The sequence below is a fragment of the Panicum virgatum genome, chromosome 7K (assembly GCF_016808335.1).
Source record: "Panicum virgatum strain AP13 chromosome 7K, P.virgatum_v5, whole genome shotgun sequence".
Classification (NCBI taxonomy): Eukaryota; Viridiplantae; Streptophyta; class Magnoliopsida; order Poales; family Poaceae; genus Panicum; species Panicum virgatum.
In genome coordinates, this window is record NC_053142.1 from 52,506,298 (window position 1) to 52,533,814 (window position 27,517).

The window sequence follows — 27,517 nt, forward strand, 5'->3', positions numbered from 1 at the left end:
AGCAATACAAAATTAATAAAAGATCCTATTCCACCACCTTCCCCTTTGAATTGAAATAACAGATACTAATCAGCCTAGCCCAATAGAAATCAGCCTATCGGGCCACCCCTCCAGACTAACCCTAAACCCTAACGCCCGCCGGTTCAGGCTGCTGGCCTGCTCCCCCCGACGACGGGGGCCCTTCAGCCTATGGCTGGGCAGAAAACCCGATACCCGATACCCGAACCCGAAAAACCCGAACCCGAACCCGAAAAGTCCGAACCCGAAAAACCCGAACCCTAATTCGGGTTCCAACCCACGGTACCCGAAATTAATACGGGTAGTTCGGGTATCGGGCCACGGTACCCGAAATACCCGAACAACCCGAAATGATTTGTTTTTTCATCTATGATTTGATTTGTGTGCTTCAAAACTATGTTTATTAATTGTGATATGTGAAGTGTGAACTGTCACGGTTTGGACGTGTGAAGTGTTAGTTAATTTCGTTTGAACTGTCAGTTTGGACATGTGAACTGGATGTATGGTTGGGTGTATTTGATTTGATTTTATACTGCATATGTGGAGTTCCAGAATTTCGGGTAATTCGGGTAAAACCCGAACCCGAACCCGAATTTTCGGGTACCCGAATTTTCGGGTTCTTCTTTTTCCCAACTGATTTCGGGTATCATTTTTGGAAACCCGAAATTCCTAAAACCCGAACTACCCGACCCGAAAATTTCGGGTAACCCGAATGCCCAGCCCTACTTCAGCCCACACCTCCCGCCCTTGCCGGAGCCCCATCGTCGGCCACACGCACACAACGCACCCTGTACCGGCAGTGCCAGGGTACAACCGCCGTTGACTCCAGCAGCTCTGGCTTCTGAAATCGGCAAGGCGAGGCTTCCTCTGCTCCGTCCTTTTTTGACTGCCTGTGCATCGATTGGATCGAGCTGTTGGTAGTTTATGTAACACCTGCCTCGCGGACGGTCCGCTCGGGGTCGGCGGACGATCCGCCAAGGCAACGCCCATATATATATCTGGATGGATGTGGGACCCGCCTGTCATTCCTCCTCTTCCTCCTCACTTCGACCAGAGCCGAGCGGAGCTCGTGCGCTCGCCCCGTCGGCGCCCCCTTCCGTCGATCTCCCTCCTCCGGCCACCATACTTCGATTCCTCGCGCAAGTACCTTCCCCGGCACCTCCTCCACCTTTCCCCAACCCCCAGACCGGCTTCTTACGGCCGGAATCACCCCCGCCACCGCCGGTCACCATTGGAGGCGCTTGAAGCCTTGCTCCACCATCGATCCGCTTCTTTGGTCATCCTCCGCCCGAACCGACCGCGAGAATGGATTCGTGGTGAGTTTCTTGTGCTCCCCGGTCTTTTCCCCCCTTCTGCGGTGCTTCGCCGGCGCCGGTGAACGGCCGCCGCTGTCGCCGCCGCACTTGCTGCCGCCTGTGGTGCGGTGTCAAAAGTTATGTATCGCGGACGGTCCGCCTAGGAGGTCCGGACAGTCCGCCGGTCAGATTAGATTTCGTCCAGAGACGATGTTGTCTCTGGTGGGTTAGCAGAACTGAACTGCGGACGGTCCGCTGTCGGAGAGCGGACAGTCCGCCGTTGATACTTGAAATTGTCCAGAGACGATGTTGCCTCTGGTGGGGTTCACAGGATTGAACTGCGGACGGTCCGCTATTGGAGAGTGGACAGTCCGCCGTAGAGTTTAGGCTTTTGTCCAGAGACGTTGCTATCTCTGGTGGATTGGATAAATGAACTGCGGACGGTCCACCAAGGGGGGCGACAGTCCACCGGTAGGATTAGAAATTGGTCCAGAGACATTGTTGTCTCTGGTGGGTTGGCGTAGGTGTATTGCGGACAGTCCACTAAGGGTGAGCGGACAGTCCACCGTATAGATTGAAGTTTGTCTAGAGAGATAATTGGTTCTGGTGGGTCGGTAGAATGGTACGGCGGACGGTCCGCCACTTGGGCGCGGACAGTTCGCAGGGCGTTCCAGTTGAAGTAAAATAGTTACATCATTGAGCTGCACTCATCTATTTCATATGCATACGTGTAGCATCTGCAGTTGAGGGCGCCGTATTTGAAGTGATTGCGGCACCGCAGGAGCAGCCGGCGCAAGCCCAGGAGGAGAGGTGTGAGAACCCGGCCCAAGGCCCGTCTGACCCCAGCCTTGAGCAGCAGCCCGAAGGCAAGCCCCGGTACACATCTTATTAATTTAAATTATGACACATATATATGTATTTATTACTTATGCATTACGTTTAGGAGTTGTTTGAAACCCTAGTTGCATGAACCCTAGGTGTCCTTGAGTTGTACTAGTATGTATAGGACGATAGAAATGCTATGCTAGATAAGGTTCGGTAGAAGTTGAGTAATTCTTGGTTACTCACGAGATTTAGGATAGTTTTATGTTTTTAGATATGAGTTACTAATTTATGGATGAAAGTCTGGGAATGAAAGAAAGAGTAGAATCTGAGACCGGGCGGGAGAAGTGTAGTTCCGCCTGTGTCGGTTAAGGACCGAGCCGTTGTTGGCCCTGCTGATCATGTTTGAACTGTACTAACCGCATGCCGGGAGTAGGAGGTAGTCAAAACCGGTAAGCCTAGTACTACCTCGCTTCGAAAGTACAGAATTTCATCACCACCCCTTAGGGCGAGTCGAGTAGTCGCGGAGAAACGGGATGCATATGTTTACTTTTGGTGGTCTCTCATTGAGCTCGGCTGACTATATGAAGGTGGGGCGGTTCTGTAGTTCGAGACGGGGAGGGGAAGGGTTGGTGTGTGTGGTCCGACGGGGCTAATGTGTGCCGTGTTGGTTAGGTCCACCTTGCAAGGTTAAATCGAATCAATTCGCCGTCAGTCGCTCTCGGATATGAGCACCTTGGTCACTGCGTCGCAGCGTAGTGTTGTGATGGAATAATGGTTGTACTTATGTTGATAAACGTATGATTTATTATTTATTGCTCCACTATGTTTGCTCTAGATTTGGTTATGCAAACATTAGACTATGTTAATTTATATAGAACTTGGGCTAAAATAAGGAAAGTGAGGAATTACCTTAGTCACTGTTTTCTGCAAGATAACCATCAGCCAAAAGCCTTGCATGCCTAGATATGTGGGCTAAGTTATACCCACTGGTCGGGTAAGCCTTGCTGAGCATTAGTATACTCAGGGTTTGTTGCCACAATTATTTCAGGACATGCAGACGTACACTTCTGTTCCTGCTGCGTCAAGTTCATCCGTCGGGACGCAGAGGGATGAGAGGTTGCGGAGCCAAATGTTTAGTTAGGGACCTTCCGTGGTTACACTTTTGGTAGTTGTTAGCCCTTTCCTCTATTGAACTCTAATTTCGGTATTGTAAAGTTTATAAACTATGGATGTATTCAAACGGGGTTTGTAAAACTTAAGGTGGAAATCGTATGTATATTTGTTGTATTTCCAAATATGTGTCGTGCTTGTACCATCTACGCACACCTTCGCGTGGGACTATCGGTGATGTTTCGATCGGGACGTGGGTTGAGAAAGGATCGCCAAATTAAGCTGTTAAGCTAATGAACCCGATGTGTTCAAATGACGACCATTACGCTTAGTTAAAGTTTTAATTTGGCGATTCCGTCATAGCTGGTATCAGAGCCGAAACGCACCGAGGGTGGTACGGGCATGACTAGTTTCAAAAGTTTTTCAAAAGTATTAAAATTTTTATCAGAAAGAACGTAGGGCGAGCATGCATCTCATTTTATAGTGATTTTGAGATTTTTCCATAAAAGTTGATGGGGGTGAGTTTAAGGTCTTAAGGACCTTTGTGGGTGACATTCGGGTCGTAAGATTTCATAGGATTGCCGTGAAGTGTTACGGTACTGTCGCCGGCCGGACTGGAGACACTGTCTGGTAGCTCAAAACGTGTTCAGCGGACGGTCCGGTAGTGACACACGGACGGTCCGGTAGTGACACACGGACGGTCCGCCGGCCACTAAGGAAAAATACACAGAACCCTCTGAAACCGAGTTGGGTTGACATTTGTAAAGCGGACAGTCCGCAGAAGCTCAGCGGACGGTCCGGTTATCTAGATTTTTTGTAAAGCGGATGGTCCGCCCTTGTACTGCGGACTGTCCGCCATACGTTTTTCGGCTGGACCAGGGCAGACCGGTCAGACCGACTGGTTGAGCCGATCGAACCGCCTGGCCCCGCCTGCAAGCATTACACTGAATTGTTTTTAAAGCTCTATTTCTTTTTGTTTTCATTGTGCCATGAATCGGAAGATTGGTTACTATCGAGATTGTCTTAATTAATCTAGATGATGGAACTAATCTTGTCGTGGTTAACTGCAGAATGGCAGCACCCCCGAATCCTCCGGATTTGGCCCAGGCCATTGCGGCCATGCTTACTGGGCGTGATGAGCAGACAGCGCTCCTCCATCAACTTGTGGAGCAAGGGGCAGCACCACGGCCAGGACACCACCCTCCACCTGTTCCTGGGTCCCAGGAGTTCCTGGGGACCCAGCCGCCGCTGTTTCACAAGGCCGACGAGCTGTTGGAGGCCGACAGCTGGCTTAAGACCATAGAGTCCAAGTTCACGCTGTACCCCTATGATGACAACGATAAGGCGTCATTTGCGGCACAGCAGCTCAGGGATCCCGCACGTACGTGGTGGGACAACCATGTGGCTATGTTTCCTGCTGGCACTCGGTTTTCATGGAATGAGTTCAAGGAAGCTTTTAGAGCACACCATATTCCTGCAGGGGTAATTCGCAGGAAGCTCACCGTGTTCCTGGCCCTAAAGCAGGGTAACAACAATGTGATGCAATATGCCCAGAATTTCAACATGCTCTCACAGTACGCCGGTTATCACATGGATACTGATGAAAAGAAGCAGGCGTGTTTCAGGCAGGGGCTTAGCAGCAAGCTCCAGGATCGCCTGGCGATGTTCAAGTTCAACACTTTTAGTGAGCTAGTCAATGGGGCTATCGTTCAGGAGGATGCCCATCTAGCTTATAAAGTAGAAAAGAAGTGAAAGTCACCGGCTGTGGGGTCTTCTAGCAGTGCTCCTCAGAGGTTCCGCCTGGTGCAGTCGGGCCCACAGCGTGCCCCCTTTCAGCACCAGCCACCACAGCAATGGGGATACAGGCCCCCTCAGTACACTCAGCCACATGGGACAGTTAGGCCTCCTGCCCCTCAGCAGAATGAGCAGAAGGTCTGGGTGCAGCAGCCGGGGGTGCGCCCCAATTTGTTCCCTTGTTACAACTGTGGGCAATCGGGACACTTCGCCCGTAACTGCCCAATGCCACCAAAGCAAGGCCAGCAGTCGAGCTAGCAGAACCAGAAGCAGCAAGTGGCTCACTTTAAGCCGGGGCAGGTGCACTACACCACCCTTGAGGGTATTCCTGAGGGAGCTCCAGTGATGACGGGTATGTTCTCCATAAATGATCAACCCGTTACTATGTTGTTTGACTAGGGTGCATCTCACACCTTTATTAGTAAAGAGTGTGCTACTAGACTTGGGCTGGGTATAGAAACCATGTCGAAGACATATTATATTCATTCACCCGGGGGTCAATTGATAACCAATCAGACTACCAAGCAAGTGCCTCTACGGCTTTAGGGGAAAATTTTTACGACCCACTTGATCATGTTGCCAACCCAGAAAGTGGATATCATCCTCGGTATGAATTGGATGAAATTTCATGGGATTATTCTCGACATCTCATCACGTGTGGTGCATGTAAATTCTCCTATTCATGATCCTATGACCCTGTGTCTTATGAGTCCCGCGCCGTTGACTCATATGGTGAATCAGGTTGAGGACAAGAAGGTAGAGGATATACCAGTGGTATGTGAATACCCGGATGTTTTTCCGGCTGATTTGCCGGGCATTCCACCTGACCGTGCTGTGGAGTTTGCTATTGAACTGCAACCGGGCATGGCGCCAATCTCCAGGAGGCCATAACGGATGCCACCTAATGAATTAGCAGAGTTAAAGAAACAATTACAAGAACTGCTTGATAAAGGTTATATCCGTCCTAGCACGTCACCTTGGGGCTATCCTGCACTCTTTGTGAAAAAGAAAGACGAAAGACTCAGGTTGTGTGTGGATTATAAACTTTTGAATGCTGTCACGATCAAGAATAAGTATCCACTTCCCCGGATTGATATCCTGTTTGATCAGCTATTCGGGGCCCGGGTATTTTCAAAAATTGATCTCCGCTTGGGTTATTATCAGATAAAGATTAGAGCTGAAGATATTCCCAAGACGGCCTTCTCCACCAGATACGGGCTTTATGAATATCTGGTCATATATCTTTCGGGCTAACCAATGCCCCTGCTCATTTCATGTATCTCATGAACTCGGTGTTCATGCCTGAGCTAGATAAATTCGTTGTGATTTTCATTGACGACATTCTGATATTTTCCAAGAATGAAGAAGAGCATGTAGAACATCTCCGCATTGTGCTTCAGCGCCTGCGGGAACACAAACTGTATGCCAAATTCAGTAAATGTGATTTCTAGCTCAAGGAAGTCCAGTTCTTAGGCCACATCATCTCAGACAAGGGGATTTCTGTCAATCCTAGAAAGATTCAGGATGTCCTAAATTGGAAGACTCCATAGTCTATTTCAGAGATCCATGCTATTATCGCCGGTTTGTACCGGAGTTCTCTAAAATTGCTAGGCCCATGACTGAGTTACTCAAGGAAGGGGTGAGATTTAGTTGGGACGACAAATGTGAGCAGGCCTTTTCAGACCTTGAGAAGGCTTCTGACGTCTACCCCTGTCCTCGCTCAGCCAGATATCACCCGGCATTTTGATGTGTATTGTGATGCATCAGGTACGGGTCTCGACTGCGTTCTCATCCCTGTTTGTCATCGCCGGATATTATTCGGCCATTAATACTTGTTGTGATGCATCAGGTACGGGCCTAGGCTGCGTCCTTATGCAGGATCAGCGAGTGATTGCCTATGCCTCCAGAGTCCTCAGACGGCATGAAGAGAATTATGCTACTCATGATCTGGAATTAGCAGCAGTGGTGCATGCATTAAAGATCTAGTGCCATTACCTTCTGGGCAATCCAGTGCACATATACTCAGACCACAAGAGTCTCAAGTATATTTTTACCTATAGTGAGCTCAATTTGCACCAGAGGCGGTGGTTAGAGTTGATTAAAGATTATGATTTGGAGATTCATTATCACCCAGGCAAGGCTAACGTTGTAGCCGATGCCTTAAGTCGCAAGGCAAGTTGTAGCTATGTGTCCGCTACAGTTCTGCATGAAACATTGTGCCAAGAGATGGAGAAGATGAACTTGACTATTGTGTCTGAGGGCACACTTGCTAATATTACCCTCACACCTACACTTCGAGATCAGATTATTGCTGCTCAGAAGAATGATGTGGCATGGATAAGATCAGGCAACGGCTCAGTGAGGATGATCCTCAGGTGCAATGCTTCCATCGAGATAGTGATGGGGTTCTTTTGTTTAAGGATCGGTTTGTAGTGCCTAATAACTTTGAGCTCCGGAAACAAATTCTTGATGAGGCCCACCTTTCTAGGTATTCCATTCACCCGGGCAGTAACAAAATGTATCAAGATCTCAGGCAGCGGTTCTGGTGGACCGGGATGAAACGTGAGGTCGCCAAATATGTGTCCGAGTGCGATATCTGTCGAAGAGTCAAAGCAAGTCATCTCAAACCTGCTGGTACGCTACAGCCTTTGGATATTCCTTCGTGGAAGTGGGAGGATATTAGTATGGACTTTATTGTTGGTTTGCCTCCCACGTCAAAGGGATATGATTCTATTTGGGTTATCGTTGACCGCCTCACTAAGTCCGCTCATTTTCTTCCAGTCAAGACACATTATTCATCTCATCAATATGCTGAGATATATATGGCTCGGATTGTGAGTCTTCATGGTGTATCCAAGACAATTATTTCCGACAGATGCTCACAGTTTGTTGCCTGTTTCTAGGAACAGTTGTATGCATCTCTGGGTACTCAGCTTATTCGCAGCTCAGCCTATCATCCTCAGACCGATGGTCAAACTGAGCGAATCAATCAAATTCTAGAGGATATGCTTAGAGCCTGTGTGCTCTCTTATAGAAAGAAATGGGATGAATGCCTACCTCTAGCGGAATTCTCTTATAACAACAGTTATCAGGAAAGCATCAAAATAGCTCCTTTTGAGGCGTTGTATGGGCGGAGATGTAGAACTCCAGTGAATTGGTCAGAAGACGGAGAAAGGAGTGTGTTCGGCCTTGAGATGGTCAGTGAGGCAGAAGAACAAGTCCGATTCGTACAGGAGAATTTGAAAATAGCTCAGTCTCGACAGAAAAGTTATGCGGACAAGGAACGTCAATCCGTCACATTCCAAGTGGGAGACCATGTCTATTTGCGGGTATCTCCAATAAAAAGAGTCCAGCGATTCGGAGTGAAGGGAAAGCTCGCCCCTCGCTGTGTTGGGTCTTTTCCTATCATTGAGCGGTGTGGGCCGGTAGCATATCGCCTGGAACTTCCTACCCAAATATCCGCGGTTCATAATATTTTCCATGTCTATCAGCTCCGGAAATGCCTCCGTGTTCTAGAAAAGGTGATTGATGTAGAAAAATTGCAACTGGAGCCCGATCTTATCTATCCGGAGTACCCAATCATAATTGTTAATCACAAGACCAGGGTCACTCGGAATCAAACCAGTGACTTCTATAAGGTGCAATGGAGTAATCACTCCGAGCGGGAAGCTATTTGGGAGACGGAGGAATTTGTTAGGGCTAAATGTCCGGAATTGCTACAAGCCTATCGAGGTACACACCAATTTCTAACTCTCCCTTTAGCCATTCATTAAATCTCGGGGCGAGATTTCTTTTAGGGGGTAGGATTGTAACACCTGCCTCACGGACGGTCGGCTCAGGGTCGGCGGACGGTCCGCCAAGGCAACGCCCAGATATTTATCTAGATGGATGTGGGACCCGCCTGTCATTCCTCCTCTTCCTCCTCACTTCGACCAGAGCCGAGCGGAGCTCGTGCGCTCGCCCCGTCGGCGCCCCCTTCTGTCGATCTCCCTCCTCCGGCCACCATACTTCAATTCCTCGCGCAAGAACCTTCCCCGGCACCTCCTCCATCTTCCCCAACCCCCAGACCGGCTTCTTATGGCCGGAATCACCCCCGCCACTACCGGTCACCATTGGAGGTGCCTGAAGCCATGCTCCACCGTCGATCCGCTTCTTCGGTCATCCTCCGCCCAAACCGACCGCGGGAATGTATTCATGGTGAGTTCCTTGTGCTCCCCGGTCTTTTTCCCCTTCCGCGGTGCGTCGCCGGTGCCGGTGAACGGTCGCCGCCGTCACCACCGCACTTGCTGCCGCCTGTGGTGCGGTGTCAAAAGTTATGTATCACGGACGGTTCGCCTAGTAGGTCTGGACAGTCCGCCGGTCAGATTAGATTTCGTCCAGAGACGATGTTGTCTCTGGTGGGTTAGCAGAACTGAACTGCGGACTGTCCGCTATCGGAGAGCGGACTGTCCGCCGTAGAGTTTAGGCTTTTTTCCAGAGACGTTGCCGTCTCTGGTGGATTGGATAAATGAACTGCGGACGGTCCGCCAAGGGGGGCCGGACAGTCCGCCGGTAGGATTTGAAATTGGTCTAGAGACGTTGTTGTCTCTTTTGGGTTGGCGTAGGTGTATTGCGGACAGTCCGCTAAGGGTGAGCGGATGGTCCGCCGTATAGATTGAAGTTTGTCCAGAGAGATAATTGGTTCTGGTGTGTCGGTAGAATGGTACGGCGGACGGTCCGCCACTTGGGCGCGGACAGTCCGCATGGCGTTCCAGTTGAAGTAAAATAGTTACATCATTGAGCTGCACTCATTTATTTCATATGCATACGTGTAGCATCCGCAGCTGAGGGCGCCGTATTTGCAGTGATTGCGGCACCGCAGGAGCAGCCGGCGCAAGCCCAGGAGGAGAGGTGTGAGAACCCAGCCCAAGGCCCGTCTGACCCCAGCCTTGAGCAGCAGCCCGAAGGCAAGCCCCGGTGCACATTCTATTAATTTAAATTATGACACCTATATATATATTTATTACTTATGCATTAAGTTTAGGAGTTGTTTGAAACCCTAGTTGCATGAACCCTAGGTGTCCTTGAGTTGTACTAGTATGTATAGGACGATAGAAATGCTATGCTAGATAGGGTTCGGTAGAAGTCGAGTAATTCTTGGTTACTCGCGAGATTTAGGATAGTTTTATGTTTCTAGATATGAGTTACTAATTTATGGATGAAAGTATGGGAATGAAAGAAAGAGTAGAATCTGAGACCGGGCGGGAGAAGTGTAGTTCCGCCTGTGTCGGTTAAGGACCGAGCCGTTGTTGGCCCTGCTGATCATGCTTGAACTGTACTAACCGCATGCCGGGAGTAGGAGGTAGTCGAAACTGGTAAGCCTATTACTGCCTCGCTTTGAAAGTACAGAACTTCATCACCACCCCTTAGGGCGAGTCGAGTAGTCGCGGAGAAACGGGATGCATATGTTTACTTTTGGTGGTCTCTCGTTGAGCTCGGCTAACTATATGAAGGTGGGGCAGCTCTGTAGTTCGAGGCGGGGAGGGGAAGGGTTGGTGCGTATGGTCCGACGGGGCTAATGCGTGCTGTGTTGGTTAGGTCCACCTTGCAAGGTTAAATCGAATCAATTCGCCGTCAGTCGCTCTCGGATATGAGCACCTTGGTCACTGCGTCGCAGCGTAGTGTTGTGATGGAATAATGGTTGTACTTATGTTGATGAACATATGATTTATTATTTATTGCTCCACTATGTTTGCTCTAGATTTGGTTATGCAAACATTAGACTATGTTAATTTATATAGAACTTGGGCTAAAATAAGGAAAGTGAAGAATTACCTTAGTCGCTGTTTTCTGCAAGATAACCATCAGCCAAAAGTCTTGCATGTCTAGATATGTGGGCTAAGTTATAGCCACTAGTCGGGTAAGCCTTGCTGAGTATTAGTATACCCAGGGTTTGTTGCCACAATTATTTCAGGACACGCAGACGTAGACTTCTGTCCCTACTGCGTCAAGTTCATCCGTCGGGACGCAGAGGGATGAGAGTTTGCGGAGCCAGATGTTTAGTTAGGGACCTTCCGAGGTTACACTTTTGGTAGTTGTTTGCCCTTTCCTCTATTGAACTCTAATTTCGGTATTGTAAAGTTTATAAACTATGGATGTATTCAAATGGGGCTTGTACCATCTGCGTCCACCTTCGCGTGGGACTATCGGTGATGTTTCGATCGGGACGTGGGTTGAGAAAGGATCGCCAAATTAAGCCGTTAAACTAATGAGCCCGATGTGTTCAAATGACGGCCATTATATTTAATTAAAGTTTTAATTTGGCGGTTCCGTCACAGCTTATCCATTTTCTTGTTGTATTGTACATCGAGCCTGATTCGGTTTGGATCGATTGCATCGTTAGTGAATGTTTTGATTGTATATATTGACCTCTGGTGCTTGTTTTCTCTTTCCTTTTGATGGAAAGTGATTACATCAGTAGAAGAGTATTTTCGGATTCTCGATTCGTGCTTCCTTCCTCTGTGTCGATTTTGATTTTTGATGTGTTAACTGGTAACTCGATCAATTCTGCCATGACCGAGACGATTACGATAGTCGTTGTTTGATTTGACTATTCGGGAAAAGGGAAAAAAAGAAAAAATCACCTCAAATTTCTTTTCGACAAGTCAAATAATTTTAAATTTGATCAAATTTAATTATTATTTAACTTGTTTTCATTTAAGGACGGAGGTGGGTACGGAGGGGAGTACTGGAAGGAAATCTGAAGCCTGATGCAATGCAGCCATAACAACGGATGTGCTCTTTTTGCACAAAGAACCCTTGCACTTGGCGTATTTCACTTTCGAATCATAGTGCTGCTGGGCTGGGCCAAGTGGAGTCAACCGTCAAAGTGTGTGTCTCCTCGTCTACCGCCGGCCGCATCCTCCTCACCTGACCTCAACCCCCACCACCCACCGTTCGCCGCCGGCGGGCCAAGGAAGGAGCTCATGGGGAACATGACTCGCTCGGACTCGCCCGTCTCCCGCCGCATCGTCCTCTCCTTCCTCGACTTCCTCAACTCCGGTCTGTACTCCGTCTCGCCCTCTGCTCGCCACCACCCATTATTCCCTTCTCCTCTCTTATTCTAATCCGATTCCGCACCCGCCTCTCATCGTTAGTCGGTTGGACCATCCAATCCAATCGACACAGCTTCTCGCGTCGCTGTGGGGGTGTAGCTTGGGAGGGGATCCACTCCTCCGCTGCTCCTGCGTGCTACCAAACTCAATCAAAATTTTAGGTTGGATCTCCATGTGGGCTCCATTTTCGGATATTTGATCCAAACCCTTACTCTCCGGCGATACACATGGTTGCTTTTGGGTTTCGCTCATTTCAGTTTCTCTGACAATTAAACCATGTTTGCAATGCAGTTAAATTAGCTCCTGGGGCTGATCCCGAAGCTCTCCAAGTTGCTAGGGATTGCCTGGAATCCATTTTTAGTGTCGACTCATCAGCTGCTGGCGAGGGGATACAGCCAGGACTGTTACTTGAACTGTTTACTTCCCTTGAAGCTGATGGAAGAGATAAGCCAAGACCTGGATTGGTACCACAATCAGTATCAAACAAGCCGAGTACATCTAATATTGAGGAAGACTCTAATAACTGTACAACATCAAATGTATGCCCTCCTCTCTCTCTATCTGTATATAACACCACATTTGTCACATGAATACTGTTTCTATTTAACAACCATCCTTTCCACAATGTCCAAATTGGAAACACATGCTTATTCATACTTTCCATTTGTTGACAATATTGTTGCACATTGAATTGAATTTGATGTGCATGTTAGTCGCAACTCCCCATATATATATATATATATATATATATATATATATATATATATATATATATATATATATATATATATATATATATCATATGCTAATAGTATTAGAGTATATTTGGTAGTTGTAGATATATGTATCGTAGACTGCCATATGTATCCCGGGGAGCCTTGCTCCCCAAGTCATGTACTCTTATATATACTGGCCGAGGCCTCAATGCAATACATCAATCCATTATACACCAATCCTATTCTCCTACATGGTATCACGAGTTTGGGTTCTAACCCTAGGCCTCAAACCCTAGTTTTCCGCTGCTTGCGCCGCCGGCGCCCCTCCTTTTCCCGCCGCCGGCGCTCCTGACCATCACGACGCGCATCCAGCGCGCCCCCGCGACGATCTGCTAGCGTTCCCCCCGGGGAAATGTCGATCTCCGCCTGGGGGCGCGCCCTCCTCTTCTTCACGGCAGATCCCTCGATCTGCCGTTGTTCTAGGTGTCGCGGCAGATCGATCTGATCCGCCGCCGCCGTCAAGCAGCAACAAATCATGAGGAACTCACCGGGTGCTGCCGTCCCTCCTCCGACCACCATCGCCGGGCCGTGGCGGTGGCCTTCCCCAGGCAGGATCCGCCGGCGGCTACCCCGGATCCCCTCTGGCGAGATCCGCCACCAGTAGGCCGGCTCCGCCGCTCCTGCCTCCTCCGGCGGGATCCACCCCGACGGATCTGGATCCGCGCCGAGGTCCTCCACCACCAGCGCACCCGCTCCGCGTCGAACATCTACCTCGCCGCCCCTGCTTCATCCTCATCTCCAGGTCTTTACCCGCCGGCGGTTGGGGCGTCGACCGGCCGCGCTGACCCTCCCTCCGCGCGTCTCCTCCCTGGAGGGGATCTGCCACCAGCAGACCAGCTCCTTCCCAGGCGGGATTCGCTGCCGACGGACCAGCTCCGCCGCTCGGGAACTCGACGGGTCCCCTTCTTTCGCGAGCTTCATCGCCACCCCTCCGCCTCCCACACCAGACTGCCCCCCTGCTTTTTCTCCCCCTCTGTCTCGCTTCCTCTGTCTCTGCGGCTGTTGACCGTGGTGAGCAGAGAAGGAAGAGACAAGAGGGTGAGCCCTGCTACGTGCACCCAAGGATTTCCCCGTGAGATGCTGCTGTTGTATCTATTTTTTTAGTTTTCTCCCGATTCGCCTATCGGGTTTGAGTCGCCCACCGCCTGTCGACCTCGCGCCTCTACTTCGACATTGGCGTCGACTTCACCGGCTTCTTCCTCGTCTACGACAGTGTGGCATGACAAGATGAACGGCGCCCTAGGGGACGCCCGTCTGCACCGCCCACCTCGCCGCTTCTTCTGCACGTCGACCCTCGCCGGCTCATCTTCGTCTTCACCGATTGGGACGCCTTCACCGACTTCATCCACCGTCGTCTCGCCTCGTGCATACTCGGCCTGATCAACCGACGTGCGTGATCCACTTCGCTCCCGTGACGTTTGTCCTCGTATTGCGCGCCTCTTCCCCGAGTATGGAGGGCTGCCACTGCTTCGCCTCTTCGGGCAGCTGCGGCGCCACCTGTGGTCTCCTTCGCCGTTGCATCCCCACTGCCGCCGACTACGTCAACGACCTCATCGTCGACTTGTCGCTGCGCGTCCCGCGCATGGTCTTCGTCAAGTAGTACAAGTTCGCCATCTCCTTCGAGCACCGCCGCCGCGCAATCCGGATCATTTGGCCTTGTGCTAGAAAATCTGGATTCCCCTCATCGCTTCGTCTAGCACAACCATGTCACTAGCGTCGCCATCTCGTCCCCGACTACTTCGTCTACTCCAGCAACAGCAGGCGTTGACATCTTCTACCTCGCCTTCATCTGCGCCTGCGACCACCTTGGAGGCCTTCTCTGCTGGTCCCCCCGGTGACGGCGTCTGGTTGTGCATCCTCCCTTGCACGTCCGGTATTGGCAACACCGGTGCGTGCCCATCGTCCCCGGCGCATTCCCGAGCCTGGCAAACCTGGGCATGTGTCGGCGTCGCTCCCTCTACGACTGCCTCGACGCATCACCATCTTCGTCTCCGGTGTCTTCTTCATTACACCACCACCATGGCGCCTCCTCGTGCGCCCGCGGCTTCATGTGCGGCTGCCTCGTCTTCGGCTACCTTGACAGCTCTACGTCGACCATGGCTATCCTATGCACGACATCTTCGACCATGGCTCCTCGCCCTCCAGCTCGGCTACCTCGACATTGGCACAAAGGGCTACCATCTGCATGAGTTACTCGCCGGTTTTCTCTCCAGCCGCAGCATCCGCACCACACCAGCGTTATGATTGCGGGGGGATGTCAGTTCGTTGGCTCCTGCTTTCGGCTTCTTCTCCAGTCTCACCGTCTGCGGTGCTCCCGCTGTGACTGCGGGGGAGTATTAGAGTATATTTGGTAGTTGTAGATATACGTATCGTTGACTGCCATATGTATCCCGGGGAGCCTTGCTCCCCAAGTCATGTACTCTTATATATACTGGCCGAGGCCTCAATGCAATACATCAATCCATTATACACCAATCCTATTCTCCTACAGATAGATACAATTTCATTACACTTCCCTGATACCATTACCTGGTTATATTATTGTCTCATATGGTCTTTCGCTTATCCTTATCAGAGTGACATCCAGGTGGAGGATACCTTTGACCTAGGTATGACTATAACATAAACTATATTAAGATAAAGTTGCAAATACCATGGTTATCTTTTTATTTGTAAAATACTCCTTTGATTTCATTTTCAAGGACATTGTGTTATCACCAGAAGATCTCCCATTAAAGTTAACTCTTTTCTCGTGTTGAGTTTTGGTCAGATCATTCAGGAGATGAACTATTTGCAAAAGTTTATGCTGCACTTGATGAAATCAATTTCTTTAAAACATCTCCTGCTGGAGCTGAAGATCCTGGCCAACTTTCAAAAGCAACGCAATACTTCAATGAAGCAGTACTAGTAAGATGAGCTATCTTTTTGCTTGGATAACCTTTACTTGGACTGTACCTGTTTCTCCTTTTCTAGTCTTTGTTGTTCTTGACATATTTTTATGACTACCTACGGACCTATGGCTTGTTTCTATTTAGTCGATGCAAAAGTCAGGGAGGAAAAAAGCAAGCTTAGTTGACCTTGCAGAGTCCTTTAAATCAAGAGGTATGTGGCCGTTAGTTTGTACATAAATGTGCAACTTCCAACTTGGCAATCTTCATTATATATTAATATGCAAATGTCAAAAGTCCATGACATTACAGTTCCGACCTTCTGTACGCATCAGGAAATCAATGTAGCTGTGCTGGGTTTCATTAACTGACTGCTTACTATTTATTCATTCATTCATTTATCAGGTAATGAATTCATGAGATCAAACCAACACCTTAAAGCAGTAGAACTGTACACCTGTGCCATTGCATTGAGCAGGAAAAATGCTATTTACTACTGTAACAGGTACGGAACCTTCTGATGGCTGTGAACATGCGGGGTGCAAGTTGGTATGGTAGTTCTTTTTGTCTTTCATGATGACGTGTTGAAGTGATAGAACAGAAAAAAGCTGAGATTGGAATTTTTCTCCAGTTTCATGTGCTATAGTGTAATATAGGATGTGATCTTGAGATGTCTCAACTCCACAGCGATTAATGTCAGTTTAATACTTAACTGCCTTAACTAGTATAGATGAATATTTCTTGTTGCTTCAAAATTCTTGCATTCCACTTCCTAAATCATACTTTATGGTGTTGTAATGTAGGGAGTCTCAGTCCCTTGTATCTATTCTTAGTTTACTTTGGAAACTCAATATTCGATGTGATAGAATGCCTAGGAAAAAAAACAAAATCTACCAACCTAGGATGATTTAGGGGGCTACTGTAAATGAGAAGATATAGACAACCTAATTCGAGCTGGAGAGGACTCAAACCTGGGTAGAGGCGTGGAGGTGTACACTTTCTAAGCTAGGCTCGGTTCCTAAATAGAAGGCTTAGGAAAGACATACTCCCTCCGTCTCAAGATATAAGGCGCACACGTAATTCAAGATTCAAACTTGAAAAACTTTGGCCTATGATTAATCTTGTATAATAAAAACTTTATCCTATAACAATCGTATCATTGTATTCATACATAAAAGTAGTTTCATATAACTATAATTTTGTTGCTACAAATGTTATATTATAGGAGATATTAAGAGTCAAATATTATTATTGAAGACCATGACAAGTTTGACCACGCCTTATATCCTGGGACGGAGGGAGTATTTGAGAGAGAATGAGTTGGCCAGAAGCCCTTTGGGAACTTGTCAACTGAAGGGATCTTCAACTTTTTTTGTCTTCATGCAGCTATTTTAGTAACCTTGATAACTAATTCATATTTCATAATGTCAATTTTTTGCTTCTGCTTTTATCTAACATGAAAAGGCACATGAAATTCCAGGGCTGCTGCCTATACCCTTCTTAATATGAACAATGAAGCTATTGTGGATTGCCTAAAGTCGATTGAAATCAACCCCAACTACAGCAAAGCATATAGCCGACTTGGATCTGCTTATTTTGCTCTAGGGAATTATCAAGATGCCTTATACAAGGGATACTTGAAAGGTAACTACTGTCGTGGTGTGCTTGTTAACCTTTTCCGCAGCTACGAGGTGTGGTTTACATGCACGGACAAGTTTTTCTGACAGGGCCCTTTTATTTGAACTGTGGACCTAGAAGTTAAGACTTTTTTTTCTTCACATTCAGCTTTATAGTGACATACAACCTAAAAAAGCAACTTTCTTCCTTTCTCTGTTTGTATTCCTTAACATTTGGACATCTGTACTTTTAAGAAATCCAATGAAACAAACATTAACTCAGGGCCTCTTGAGTCCTTGCCAAATTCTACAACCAAATCCATACCATGCTTTCTTAGGGTGGCATGCAGTGGCTGTTTAAACTACCAAAGTCCGATGCATCAAATTTATTCCCACGATTCCTATACTCAGTCATATAATCAAAATTTTCCATTTGTAAGCCCCGCATGTTTCTTCAGTGCGCTATAGAATTATGGTACCCAATAATATGGGAGTTTATGCTTCAGCCTTGTATAATTTATTTCGTCTGCTTTAATGAAATAACACTGCTCTTCTTTAAATTTGAGGGAAAAAAAGTATGAGCTTATAGTTTATCTATTTTGCTCTTCTTGCAGCCGCCGAGCTTGATCCTAGTAATGAAAATGTCCGGCAGAATATTGAGGTAATGATTTTATGTTCTTAATTTATTTTCATCTGGAAGATGTGTATGCAAGCTAATGAGTGTTTTTTTTGTTCTTCACTTTGCTCTCTGGCCCCCAAACTTAGGTTACCAAAAAGAAATTGGATGAACGACAAGTCCCACCAGAAGAGCAGGTACTGTCACTATAAACTTCCTATGCCATTCAAATGGAGTCTGAGATGTGTTGTATGAATAAACACTATTGTTTTCTAAAAGCCAAAATATTATGCTTGTTAAAGGTTCCTAGTTGAGATGTCTACTGAAGATTCTGTTTTTTTATTAAGTGGTGCATTTTTACAAATTGACAATTAGTCATCTTGTTTATAGAATACGCACACACGTCAAGCTCAAGGATCACACCCAATGTTTACAAATAATGGTATTCCTTTTAATCTGTTTCCACCGGGTAGTTCTGCAAGTCCTGAATTCTTTGCCAACTTCATCAATCGTGGATCTGATCTTGGTCAACCACCATCTGGACAATCGATGAGTATAAATCTGAATGACATTTTTTGTCAAGCAAATGTCAATGCTAGCAGGCAAGGATCGAGTCAAACAGGGAATTCAAATACTCCACCCGCTTCTTTCCCAACCGGTGCTGCAGTTCCTCCTTTTGCCTTCTCAGGATCAGGTAATGAAGGAAATCGTGCACACCAAGCTTCTAGTGGACATGAAAGGGAACATGGTGAACCAGGCATACATAGGGATGATGGCATCCATATAAACTTGACAGGACCCGAGCAGGCTGCAGAGGCTTTGAGAACTGTGATGCAGATGTTTGGGCCACAAATGGGTCCACACGAAGGCACACCTAGAGGTTCGTTAATAATCCACTTCATTTTTATTAGTTGTTTTTTCAAGGTCTTCAAGCACATGCATTGAACAGAACAGGGCGTATTTTTTCAAGTTGTGTTTGAATGATACTCATAAATAACTGCAATGCATGACTGTCTTCTTTCTACTGATCAAACAATCATCTCGATGCGTTGAATAAAACAGCATAGATAGTAGGTCTGATCCAAATGAAAGGAAGGAATATATTGCTTGTATTACCAAAAAATGATTGATATACTGCTTTAGGTTTACCTTTTGTATTTTTAGCTCATTGTCCAGTCAGGGAAAGACTAGCAGCTGCGTGGGCAATTAACAAAGTGAAGCTGTTTTTACCATTATGTAGAGTGCCATCTTAGATCAGTTTTGAACAATTGAAACAGTTAAATATACCAATTATTTTACTGAGGCATGCTTATTGTACAGGACCAGGTTAAGGTGTGGGAAGCAGGAAATGTGTAAATGTGGCTTACTGTATACAGAAGTCTTAAAGATGGCATGTTATTTTGTCCTTCCACCCTGAGAAGCGAGCATGGAAATTCTTGGGCGCCTTTTCACCGAACATAGTATTTTCCTGGCCATCCCAATGTTGATGAATCATTAGCTATGCTGAGTCTTGTTTGTTGAAATTCTCTGGTGATTCCATTTTTACCATTTTACTTGCCGATCTATGTGTAATCTGAAAGTCCCCCTCCCCCCACGGGACTTTTCTGTTTGACTTGTTGGTTGGCAGTTGTTACTTTATAAAACATTTGTAAGTTTATTATGTAGGTTGGCAGTGAAAAACTTGTGGGCGGGATGAAGTCTATAACCATAGTCATTTTATGAAGATGATGGCATTGGCAAATGCTTCTGAGGTTGGTGATGGCCTCTGTTCCATTACTAGTGAATCTTTGCTTGGCTGTGGCTTTTATGAATACTGATTTGGTACCAGAAAGGAGAGGAGTAAAAGACTAAAAAGCTGTGGCTGCTGGGAGTTTCCAATCTTTTCTTTGAAAAGAAGGGAGTCTCCAATCTGAGCTAATGCCATCTTTGGTTCCCTTTTGAGGTTGCGATTTTATGCTTCCGTTTGGTCCACTGTCTGCACTGCACATCATCATGGATCAAAAAGAGTAGTCATCCCTCATGGTGGGGCTGGTAGATTTTGGTGTGTATTTGGGCCGTGTAAGAGCAGAGAAGAGCCCAGAAAACAATCATCTGACTGTAAGACGAATGAATGGCTACAGCAGTTCCACTCGAATTACATTACATTTATAGCATTGAAACAGCTGCAATGCTCCTTACTCAAAGTTTATTTATAGCAATCGATGAAATCCAAACATACCGAATTACAAACTGAGCTCAAAATTCCAGTAAATTACAATTCCGCCAAATTTACCAAGTGAGCAGCAGCAGCGCATCGGCAGTAAAAATAAAAAATGAAATGAAATAGCTACTACTCTACTCCTCTGATCCTCTCCTCTCTTCTCTTCTCTTCTCTTATCGGTGTGGCTGCCTGCCTTGCCTGCCCTGTCGGCCCCTCCCTCCCTCCACCCCCCCCCCCCCCCCCCTCCCACAGCAACAGCAAACCCTCGTCGCTTCCATCCCGCATCTCGCCGCCGGCTGGCACCTCGAACGAACGCGCTCACCTCCCTCGGATCTGCGCCTCGCCGTACTCCCAACGAACGTCACTGAACGGACGGACGGACGCCGGATTCGCCTGCTCGATCACGGCGCCACCACCGCCGGATTTGACAAGGCCACACACACGACCCTAGAGCCCCTTCCATGCAGTCGAGGTCGCGCATTCGTGGCCGCGACCCACCCTCAGCCTCAGGGGGAGGAGGAGCAGGAGCACGAGGAGGTGGAGGACGCTACCGCCGCCGCTCGCCGCCGCCGCCCTCACCGCGCCGCCCTCCACAGCCGCAGAGGCGCAGCCCCGAGCGGCCCCCACCGCCGCGCTACGACGACAACATCGACCGGCGTTCGCGCGCCGACATCCTGCTCGAGGCCGGCCGCCTCGCCGCGCACTACTTGGTCCAACAAGGCGTCCTCCCCGTGCACGTCCTCCGGGCCAGGGAAGACCCCCCAAATCACAAACGCCACGACCCACCCGCCACCGCCACCGCCACCGCCACCGCCAGCTACGGGAGGAAGCTAGACGACGACCCGAGATCGCGGCGGAACGCTGGGGACTGGGGCCGCCGCGCAAGGGAGGAGGATCGCGACAGGCAACCCCGGAGCTCCAACTGGGACAGGAGGACCCAAAGCTTTGACGGCAGGCGTAAGTACAACGACGCCGGCGATGCCGACCGGGGTGGCCGCCGGACGCGCGAGTACCAGGAGCCCAAGAGACCCCCAATGTCGAGGTCCTATTCACATAACGATCGCCGCCCTTCCGCTGATAGCAGAGTGGATCCAAGGAGAAGGAGCAGGAGCAGGAGCAGGAGCAGGACCAGGAGCTACCACGCTGGAAGCAGGAGAGATTCTGACTGCCGACCAGGCGGTCGTGATCTCAATCGCACCAAGGTGCCGCCAGACACTGGCACTATTCCTCCTCCTCCTCCTCCTCCTCCTGCTGCTGCTGCTGCTGCTGCTGATGGTGATGTTGATGTCATGACAAGGCAGCAGAGGGTACCTAGTTCAGTGGTGGTTGCAGAAGCGGATGGCAGAGCCAGTATAGCAATGGTGGCTATGGAAGGCGGGGTGATGGAGTCGGAGACCATCCCACTAGACATTTCTGAAGACGAGGAAGGTGAGTTTGCTCAAGGCATTTCTCAAGACGAGGATGGTGAGTTTGCAGCTACTCCCTTGAATGATGAATGTGGTGATGGAATGGATGTCATCACCCAGCCTCAACTGTCTGATGCTCATGTTCATCTTCATCCATCGGAATCTGTTGAACAACTGGTGTGTAGCCACTCCCAGCTCAGCAATGTTGCAGTGGAAATGGAAGCTGCCAGTGCACCCATGGATGCATCTTTCATAGAACCCCTGGGTGAGGACAATGGCTGCTCTCAAGTAAGGGACGAAATGGAGGCTCCACCTCCACAGAGTGAAGTTGAGACTATTGTTGGCGATCTTAACAGGGATGAACAAGAGCTGCCAGCTTGGTACAGAATTTTTGACCTCAGCACTGTAGAAGCTCCAGATGGCTGTGAAATTACTGAGATTCCTGGTGATCCTCCCGCAGATCATGTTTCTGAACCTGCACCTTATCTAGCTGGTCAGATACACCAGCAACCTAACAATGATGCTTCAGAAGATGAGCATGCAGGGGATAATCGCGTATTGGGCGATCGGCATGGTTTGAACAAGTATGATCTGAACAATGGGGCTGATGAACACGCACAGGATGATACTTCAGATATTCAAGGTCAGGATGAGCATGCGGGGGATAATCACCCCTTCAAGGATGGACATGATTTGAATAGATATGATCTGAACAATGAGGTTGTTGAAGATGCACAGGATAATTACATGTTGGACAATGAGAAATTACTCCTAAATCATGGCATGGGTGCACACGACACGGTTAGATTCCACCTGAGCAATGGGCAATTGCTTCTGAATCAAAACGAGGATGAACAGGAATGTGACGACCACTGGATGGAGAACCACCCCGTGAGTGGTGAGCCGCTCCTGCTAAGTCATGGTGCAGACAGACATAATGTCAATAATCACCAAATAGAATCAAAGGTCATGCTTTTACCTACAGGTATGCGTGATTTGCATGGCTATGATCTGAATAGTGAGCAAATGCTTCTACATGATGGTGTAGAGAAACATGCACTTGATAGTTGCCATTTGACGGGTGGGCAAATGCTTTTCGATCAATCAGCAGATGGACAGGCTAGAGAACACAACATGGGTAATGGCCGAACAATTCCTGTAATTAATCTGGAAGATGACTATGAAGACCAGTCTGATACTAGGGGGTTTCTCTAATCCAAGTAAGGCCTTTTTAGATCTTTATTTCTATCGTAGCCTGTTGGGTGGGGGGAGAGTAAAATAAATCCTTCATGTTTGAACATTTAACTGTACAGAATTGACTACCTTACATAGACACATCAACAGCAAAGTTTCCTGACAATCCTTGGACTTTGTTGGACTGAGCAGCAACCTTTATGGTCCTTAAGGGATGCCTTTAAGTTGCTACATATGTATTTTGTGGTATGCCGACATTAATTTGTTTGGCACTCGTAGTAGCAGAAGCAGAAGGTTGAGATGTTTTGTTCTTTGCAAGTTTTAGTAGAATTTTCATGCCTTTCAATTACAATTCATGGGCTTATGCTGTTCACACATGATGCATGGCATGTTTCAGTGAACCCTGGCTGGGACACTTTAACGATGAAAAGTGTCAGTTATTATGTCTTGAAACTGGTTTCTTTCCATTACTGGCCTTCCATTGTTACTGATAAACATGTTTGCTTTGTGCTATGGAGACAGCATACTATATTATTCTATATTAATCATCATGCCCTGAATTAACACACAAAATTGAATGCTTTTCACGTGTTCAGCTGCCTTTTTTGCTCATGCTGTAGCCATTTCAATATATTTGCATGAATGGAAAACCATAGTAGTTATGACCACTAAAACCACAGTGGTGGGTTTCTTCTAGTTATTGATCCATGTGCTGTCCATACGCAGATAAGGCAGGCTGTGTTCTTGTGTTTTTCTGCTGTCGCGTGACTGTTGCAAATAATAATATGTCGCTCATTTTCGTCACTCTCTGATTTATGTTGCGAACCTAGTATTTTTTTCGTGAGTCTGAACTTGACAACTTTACTTTGCGCTGACTGCTATGGGGGGGTAGCTAGAAGTGCATTCGTTTCTTGTGTGACTACCAGTACTGTCAGGGTATCAGCACTTAACTTTACCTTTTGTTTGTTATGTGTTTTTTTTTTGCCAGATTGCAGGTATGAATGCCTGGAACCTGCCACCCTCGGAGGTCGTGGATCCCATGTTTGTGCAGTGGGACCCCTAGATTCTGAACCAGCTCGACGGTATCCTGGACGATGGGCAAGCGGATTTGGTGAAGCTGGTTGGGTCGGTCATAGTTGTGTAAGCTGTGAGGCGGTAGTCCTTCCTTTTAGATTCTTCTTACAACCAACTAGAGGTACTCTTATTAGTTTGTATGCTGTGATTTTCTTTGCCGGTATTAGTGTAGATGATGAGGCCTGGCCGGCATAGCCAGTAGGCGTAGCTGATCGAATACTAGCTAGCTAGGTGACATGGCACATAATTTTGACTAGCATGCGTGCTGTATGCGAGGCATGGCCAAGCATAGGCAAGGCTCGTTTATTTAGCTTATGGCTTGACATTTGCAATGTTGAGAGATGCATGCATGGGATGGGATTCTTGACAAGCACAGCACCACCGCCGACCGACCGCCTTGCCGACGATGTGTTTGGAGGTTTGGTGGTGTTGCTGAGCAGTGAGCAGTGAACATGCATGCGCTGCTGAGGTGATTGATGGTCATCCATATGGCTGCATTCCAGTGTATGTATAGATTATCTGTAGCGTAAGGAGAGCAAGTGGAAGCAGTTATTTTATCTGCAGTTGTTTCGTGCAACGCAGGGCAGTCTGTGGCAGCAGGGCGCGGCCACAACCACCCTGTTCTGCTGGCAACCATACGTCGTGTTTTTCTTTTATACTAAATCAACACCGATCACTAGCCAGCCAATAATATTTTTATCTCGCAGTAAATCAACACCAACCACTGGAACGAACGTACATGGCGGACCATCGGTTGGCTGGCCCAACATCATGCGTGTGGCCTGCCGATGGGGTAGGGCAAATGCTTGGACAGCCCATGTGGATGCATGTTCACCTTCAAGGCCGGACATGATATGATGTCCACCCTACGATCCAACCCAAATTAATTAGCTAGGTTGCCATGCTGATTCGTTTTCCTTTCCTTTTTCAGCTCGCTAAATCAATATGCATTGCATTGTTGTCGACATGCCATGCATGCTGCAATCCGTCCATCAATTAACACAATCTCGATGCTTCATTACGGACATACCATTCTCTCTCTCTCTCTCTCTCTCTCTCTCTCTATATATATATATATCTATATATATATATATATATATATGTATATATATATATATATATATGTATATATATATATATATATGGGGTTCTTTCTTTTCTTAAAAAAAAACTAGTCCATTGACGAGTAGTCAGTCCATCCATCGATCAATCAATCAATTGGTGTGATCGAGATGCAATGAAATGTTGGTAGCTGCTAGCTAGCTGGTCCTTTTCTCCATCAAATTTGGACCATCCATCCTCCAGTGCATGAGATCGACCCACCGCTAGCTTTGCTTCCATCTCGCTCCACTATTCAATTATTATCATCATCATGAATTCTCCTCTCTTCATTTTATTAATTACACGATATATATAAATGAAAGGAATTGCTTGCCCATACAAGATTAATTGTTAAACATTATTGCATTTCTTATCATACATTTCTCTAAATATAATAAACAGGTCATCGTCTGAAGAAAAGAATTGTAAAAAATTTCAAGCCTGGCGGTTAGAATTGGGAACGAAATTGGCAGCCGGATCGGATCGCCTGCTGCGTGCTGCCAATCTCCCTTTTCCCCTTTTAAGTTTTGAGAGACTGACGAGTGACGACACCATTACGGGTACAGCTGCGAGCTGCGAGCTGCGAGCTGAGCAGTGCAGTGACCAGGCAGGCAGGCAGGCAGCCGACCCTATTCATCCCCCGCTCTCTCTCTCTCTCTCTCTTCTCTGATTGAAAAGTGAGCGAGTGAAGTGAAGAAGTTTCCTTTCTTCCCCGGTAGCTCTCTCTTGATCTGATCCCTCCTCCTTCCTCTCCAATTCTCCGATCCACTCCATAGTCCAGCGTCAGAAATTAAGGAAGATAAATTAAGCAGCGCGCAGCAAGCATGAACAAGCCGCCGGCGTACGGCCATGGCCAGAGCGACAGCCCCTACTGCTGCTTCCACCCGAGGGAGCTCGTCGTCGGCGTCTGCGCCCACTGCCTCAAGGACCGCCTCCTCCTCCTCCTCGCCACCACCACCAACAACGCCGCCGCCGACGGCACCCTCCGCCGCCGCAGGACTAGCATCAGCACCAGCAGCAACAGCATCTCCCTCCCCAAGGTCTTGTCCTTCCTCCAGCGCCTCGACTCCCGGCACCACCGCCGCCCCGACGCTGCAGCCGACGACTCCGACGGCACCACCTCCGCCGCAAGCCCCGATGGTATGTTTATCCCAAGTACTACTAGTACACATATTACTAGTATTAATTAGGGAATGCCACCGCCAACATATATATAATGTCGTGCATGCACGGGGGCTAAACAAAACGAAAAAAAATACTGGACTACTAGATTCTTTCATCTCCATCAAGTTCGAGGACAGCGGCAAGGCGACGTGGGACAGCCACAAGCAGGCCGGCAATCCCCCGGCGCCGGTGAGGTCGTCGTCGTCGACCGCGGTGGTGGTGGAGCACGTCGTCGTCAATAACAAGCGGGGCGGCGTCACCATGACCAGGTGGCGCAAGCAGGTGGTGGGGCGGTTGCTGCAGCTGGCGCGCTGGAAGAGGTCGGCGGTAGGGCTGGACGGCAAGAAGCAGGCGGCGGGGGAGCGGTCGTCCAAGGTCAGGGGCGGCAGAAGCTGGATCCGGAGCCTCACGCGGAGGCCACCCGCCGGCGACAGGGCGCGGTCATGATCGCTCATCGCTAGGTCTGACCGACGAGCTAGATGTCTTCTCATCTGCAAGCAAGCGCGCGGCTTTACAAGTGACTGCTTAATTTGCCTGTTACGTATACAAGCGAGTGTAGAAAAGATTTTTCCTCTATATACCAGAGAGAGAAAGAGGGGTGACGACGACACATGTGGATGTGGAGCAGATATAATCATACACTGCATGCATGCATGCATGCATGCATGTTTATACGTGGAGTAGTAAACAATGCAAGGAAATTAAAAAGAAGAACTACTTAGCTCTCGAGGATCCGAATTCGCTACTAGCAGTAGCAGCTTGTTGTTCATGAGATCTTGTCTGCTCTAGGCTGTGTTTAGTTTGCGAAAAAGTTTGGGTTTTAAAAAGATTCATCTCGTGCTAATCAGGTAGACTGTGTAATTAGTTATTTTTTCAATTGTATTTAATGTTCCATGTATATCTCCAAAAATTCGATGTGACGGGCATTGTAGGAAATTTTTTGGGAACTAAACAGGGCTCTCTGAATCTCCTGTAAAAGTAGGGTGCTCGTCGTACTGAAGCTGTTGTTTGCCACAGACACATACTGACTGCTCTGCTCCACCCCAATCCATCCATGCATGTGACAGTTGGGATCGACAAGCAATCATCTTTGGACAATTCAACAATGATGGATCGGATGGGCAGGGCAGACAGGCAGTCCAAGATGTTATGGATGCTGGATAGTACGTTGACCTATCCATTTTGCAAGCTCTAGTTCTGGACAAGTCTGCTTTCACTCTCGTTTCTCTCCGGCTATGTCGCTACCTTTTCTTCCAATCAATGAATAATGGATAATGAAGAAAGAAAAAGAGGAATAGAATTTGTTAAAGCAAGTCATAAAAAAAAGAGTAGTACTATATATGATC

The 27,517-nt window shown here is 47.9% G+C and overlaps 3 protein-coding genes across 5 annotated transcripts; all 3 read left to right on the plus strand.

Annotated features, from left to right (window-relative positions):
• The first annotated feature begins 11,847 nt into the window (after positions 1-11,847).
• Positions 11,848-19,811, plus strand: LOC120642204 (small glutamine-rich tetratricopeptide repeat-containing protein-like). 2 transcript variants are annotated; one of them, XM_039918652.1, is made up of 12 exons: positions 11,874-12,083; positions 12,428-12,675; positions 15,488-15,521; positions 15,683-15,819; positions 15,948-16,014; positions 16,206-16,305; positions 17,281-17,444; positions 18,031-18,077; positions 18,182-18,229; positions 18,423-18,726; positions 18,829-18,912; positions 19,353-19,811. In XM_039918652.1, exons 1-12 carry the CDS (start codon positions 12,008-12,010, stop codon positions 19,361-19,363), a joined length of 1,320 nt encoding a protein of 439 aa, XP_039774586.1. In that variant the 5' UTR covers positions 11,874-12,007; the 3' UTR covers positions 19,364-19,811. The 2 variants fall into 2 exon arrangements, with proteins under 2 accessions (XP_039774585.1, XP_039774586.1); XM_039918651.1 differs by having other exon boundaries at positions 11,848-12,083; positions 18,423-18,912.
• A 669-nt stretch (positions 19,812-20,480) lies between these two features.
• Positions 20,481-24,463, plus strand: LOC120642205. 2 transcript variants are annotated; one of them, XM_039918654.1, is made up of 3 exons: positions 20,481-21,434; positions 21,534-22,858; positions 23,821-24,463. In XM_039918654.1, the coding sequence occupies exons 1-2, from the start codon at positions 20,694-20,696 to the stop codon at positions 22,851-22,853; spliced, it is 2,061 nt and encodes a 686-aa protein (XP_039774588.1). In that variant the 5' UTR covers positions 20,481-20,693; the 3' UTR covers positions 22,854-22,858; positions 23,821-24,463. The 2 variants fall into 2 exon arrangements, with proteins under 2 accessions (XP_039774588.1, XP_039774587.1); XM_039918653.1 differs by having other exon boundaries at positions 20,481-22,858.
• Positions 24,464-25,548: 1,085 nt separating this feature from the next.
• Positions 25,549-27,119, plus strand: LOC120642206. The gene is made up of 2 exons (XM_039918655.1): positions 25,549-26,147; positions 26,278-27,119. The coding sequence occupies exons 1-2, from the start codon at positions 25,832-25,834 to the stop codon at positions 26,616-26,618; spliced, it is 657 nt and encodes a 218-aa protein (XP_039774589.1). The 5' UTR covers positions 25,549-25,831; the 3' UTR covers positions 26,619-27,119.
• The last annotated feature ends 398 nt before the right edge of the window (positions 27,120-27,517 follow it).

Coding starts and splice junctions, on each gene's coding strand:
- LOC120642205 (XM_039918653.1), top strand. CDS start 20,694: ATGCAGTCGAGGTCGCGCATTCGTGGCCGCGACCCACCCTCAGCCTCA.
- LOC120642204 (XM_039918651.1), top strand. CDS start 12,008: ATGGGGAACATGACTCGCTCGGACTCGCCCGTCTCCCGCCGCATCGTC. Junction 12,676..15,487: donor ATAACTGTACAACATCAAAT/GTATGCCCTCCT, acceptor TATCCTTATCAG/AGTGACATCCAGGTGGAGGA. Junction 18,230..18,422: donor AAGTCCCACCAGAAGAGCAG/GTACTGTCACTA, acceptor TCTTGTTTATAG/AATACGCACACACGTCAAGC.
- LOC120642206 (XM_039918655.1), top strand. CDS start 25,832: ATGAACAAGCCGCCGGCGTACGGCCATGGCCAGAGCGACAGCCCCTAC. Junction 26,148..26,277: donor CTCCGCCGCAAGCCCCGATG/GTATGTTTATCC, acceptor CTGGACTACTAG/ATTCTTTCATCTCCATCAAG.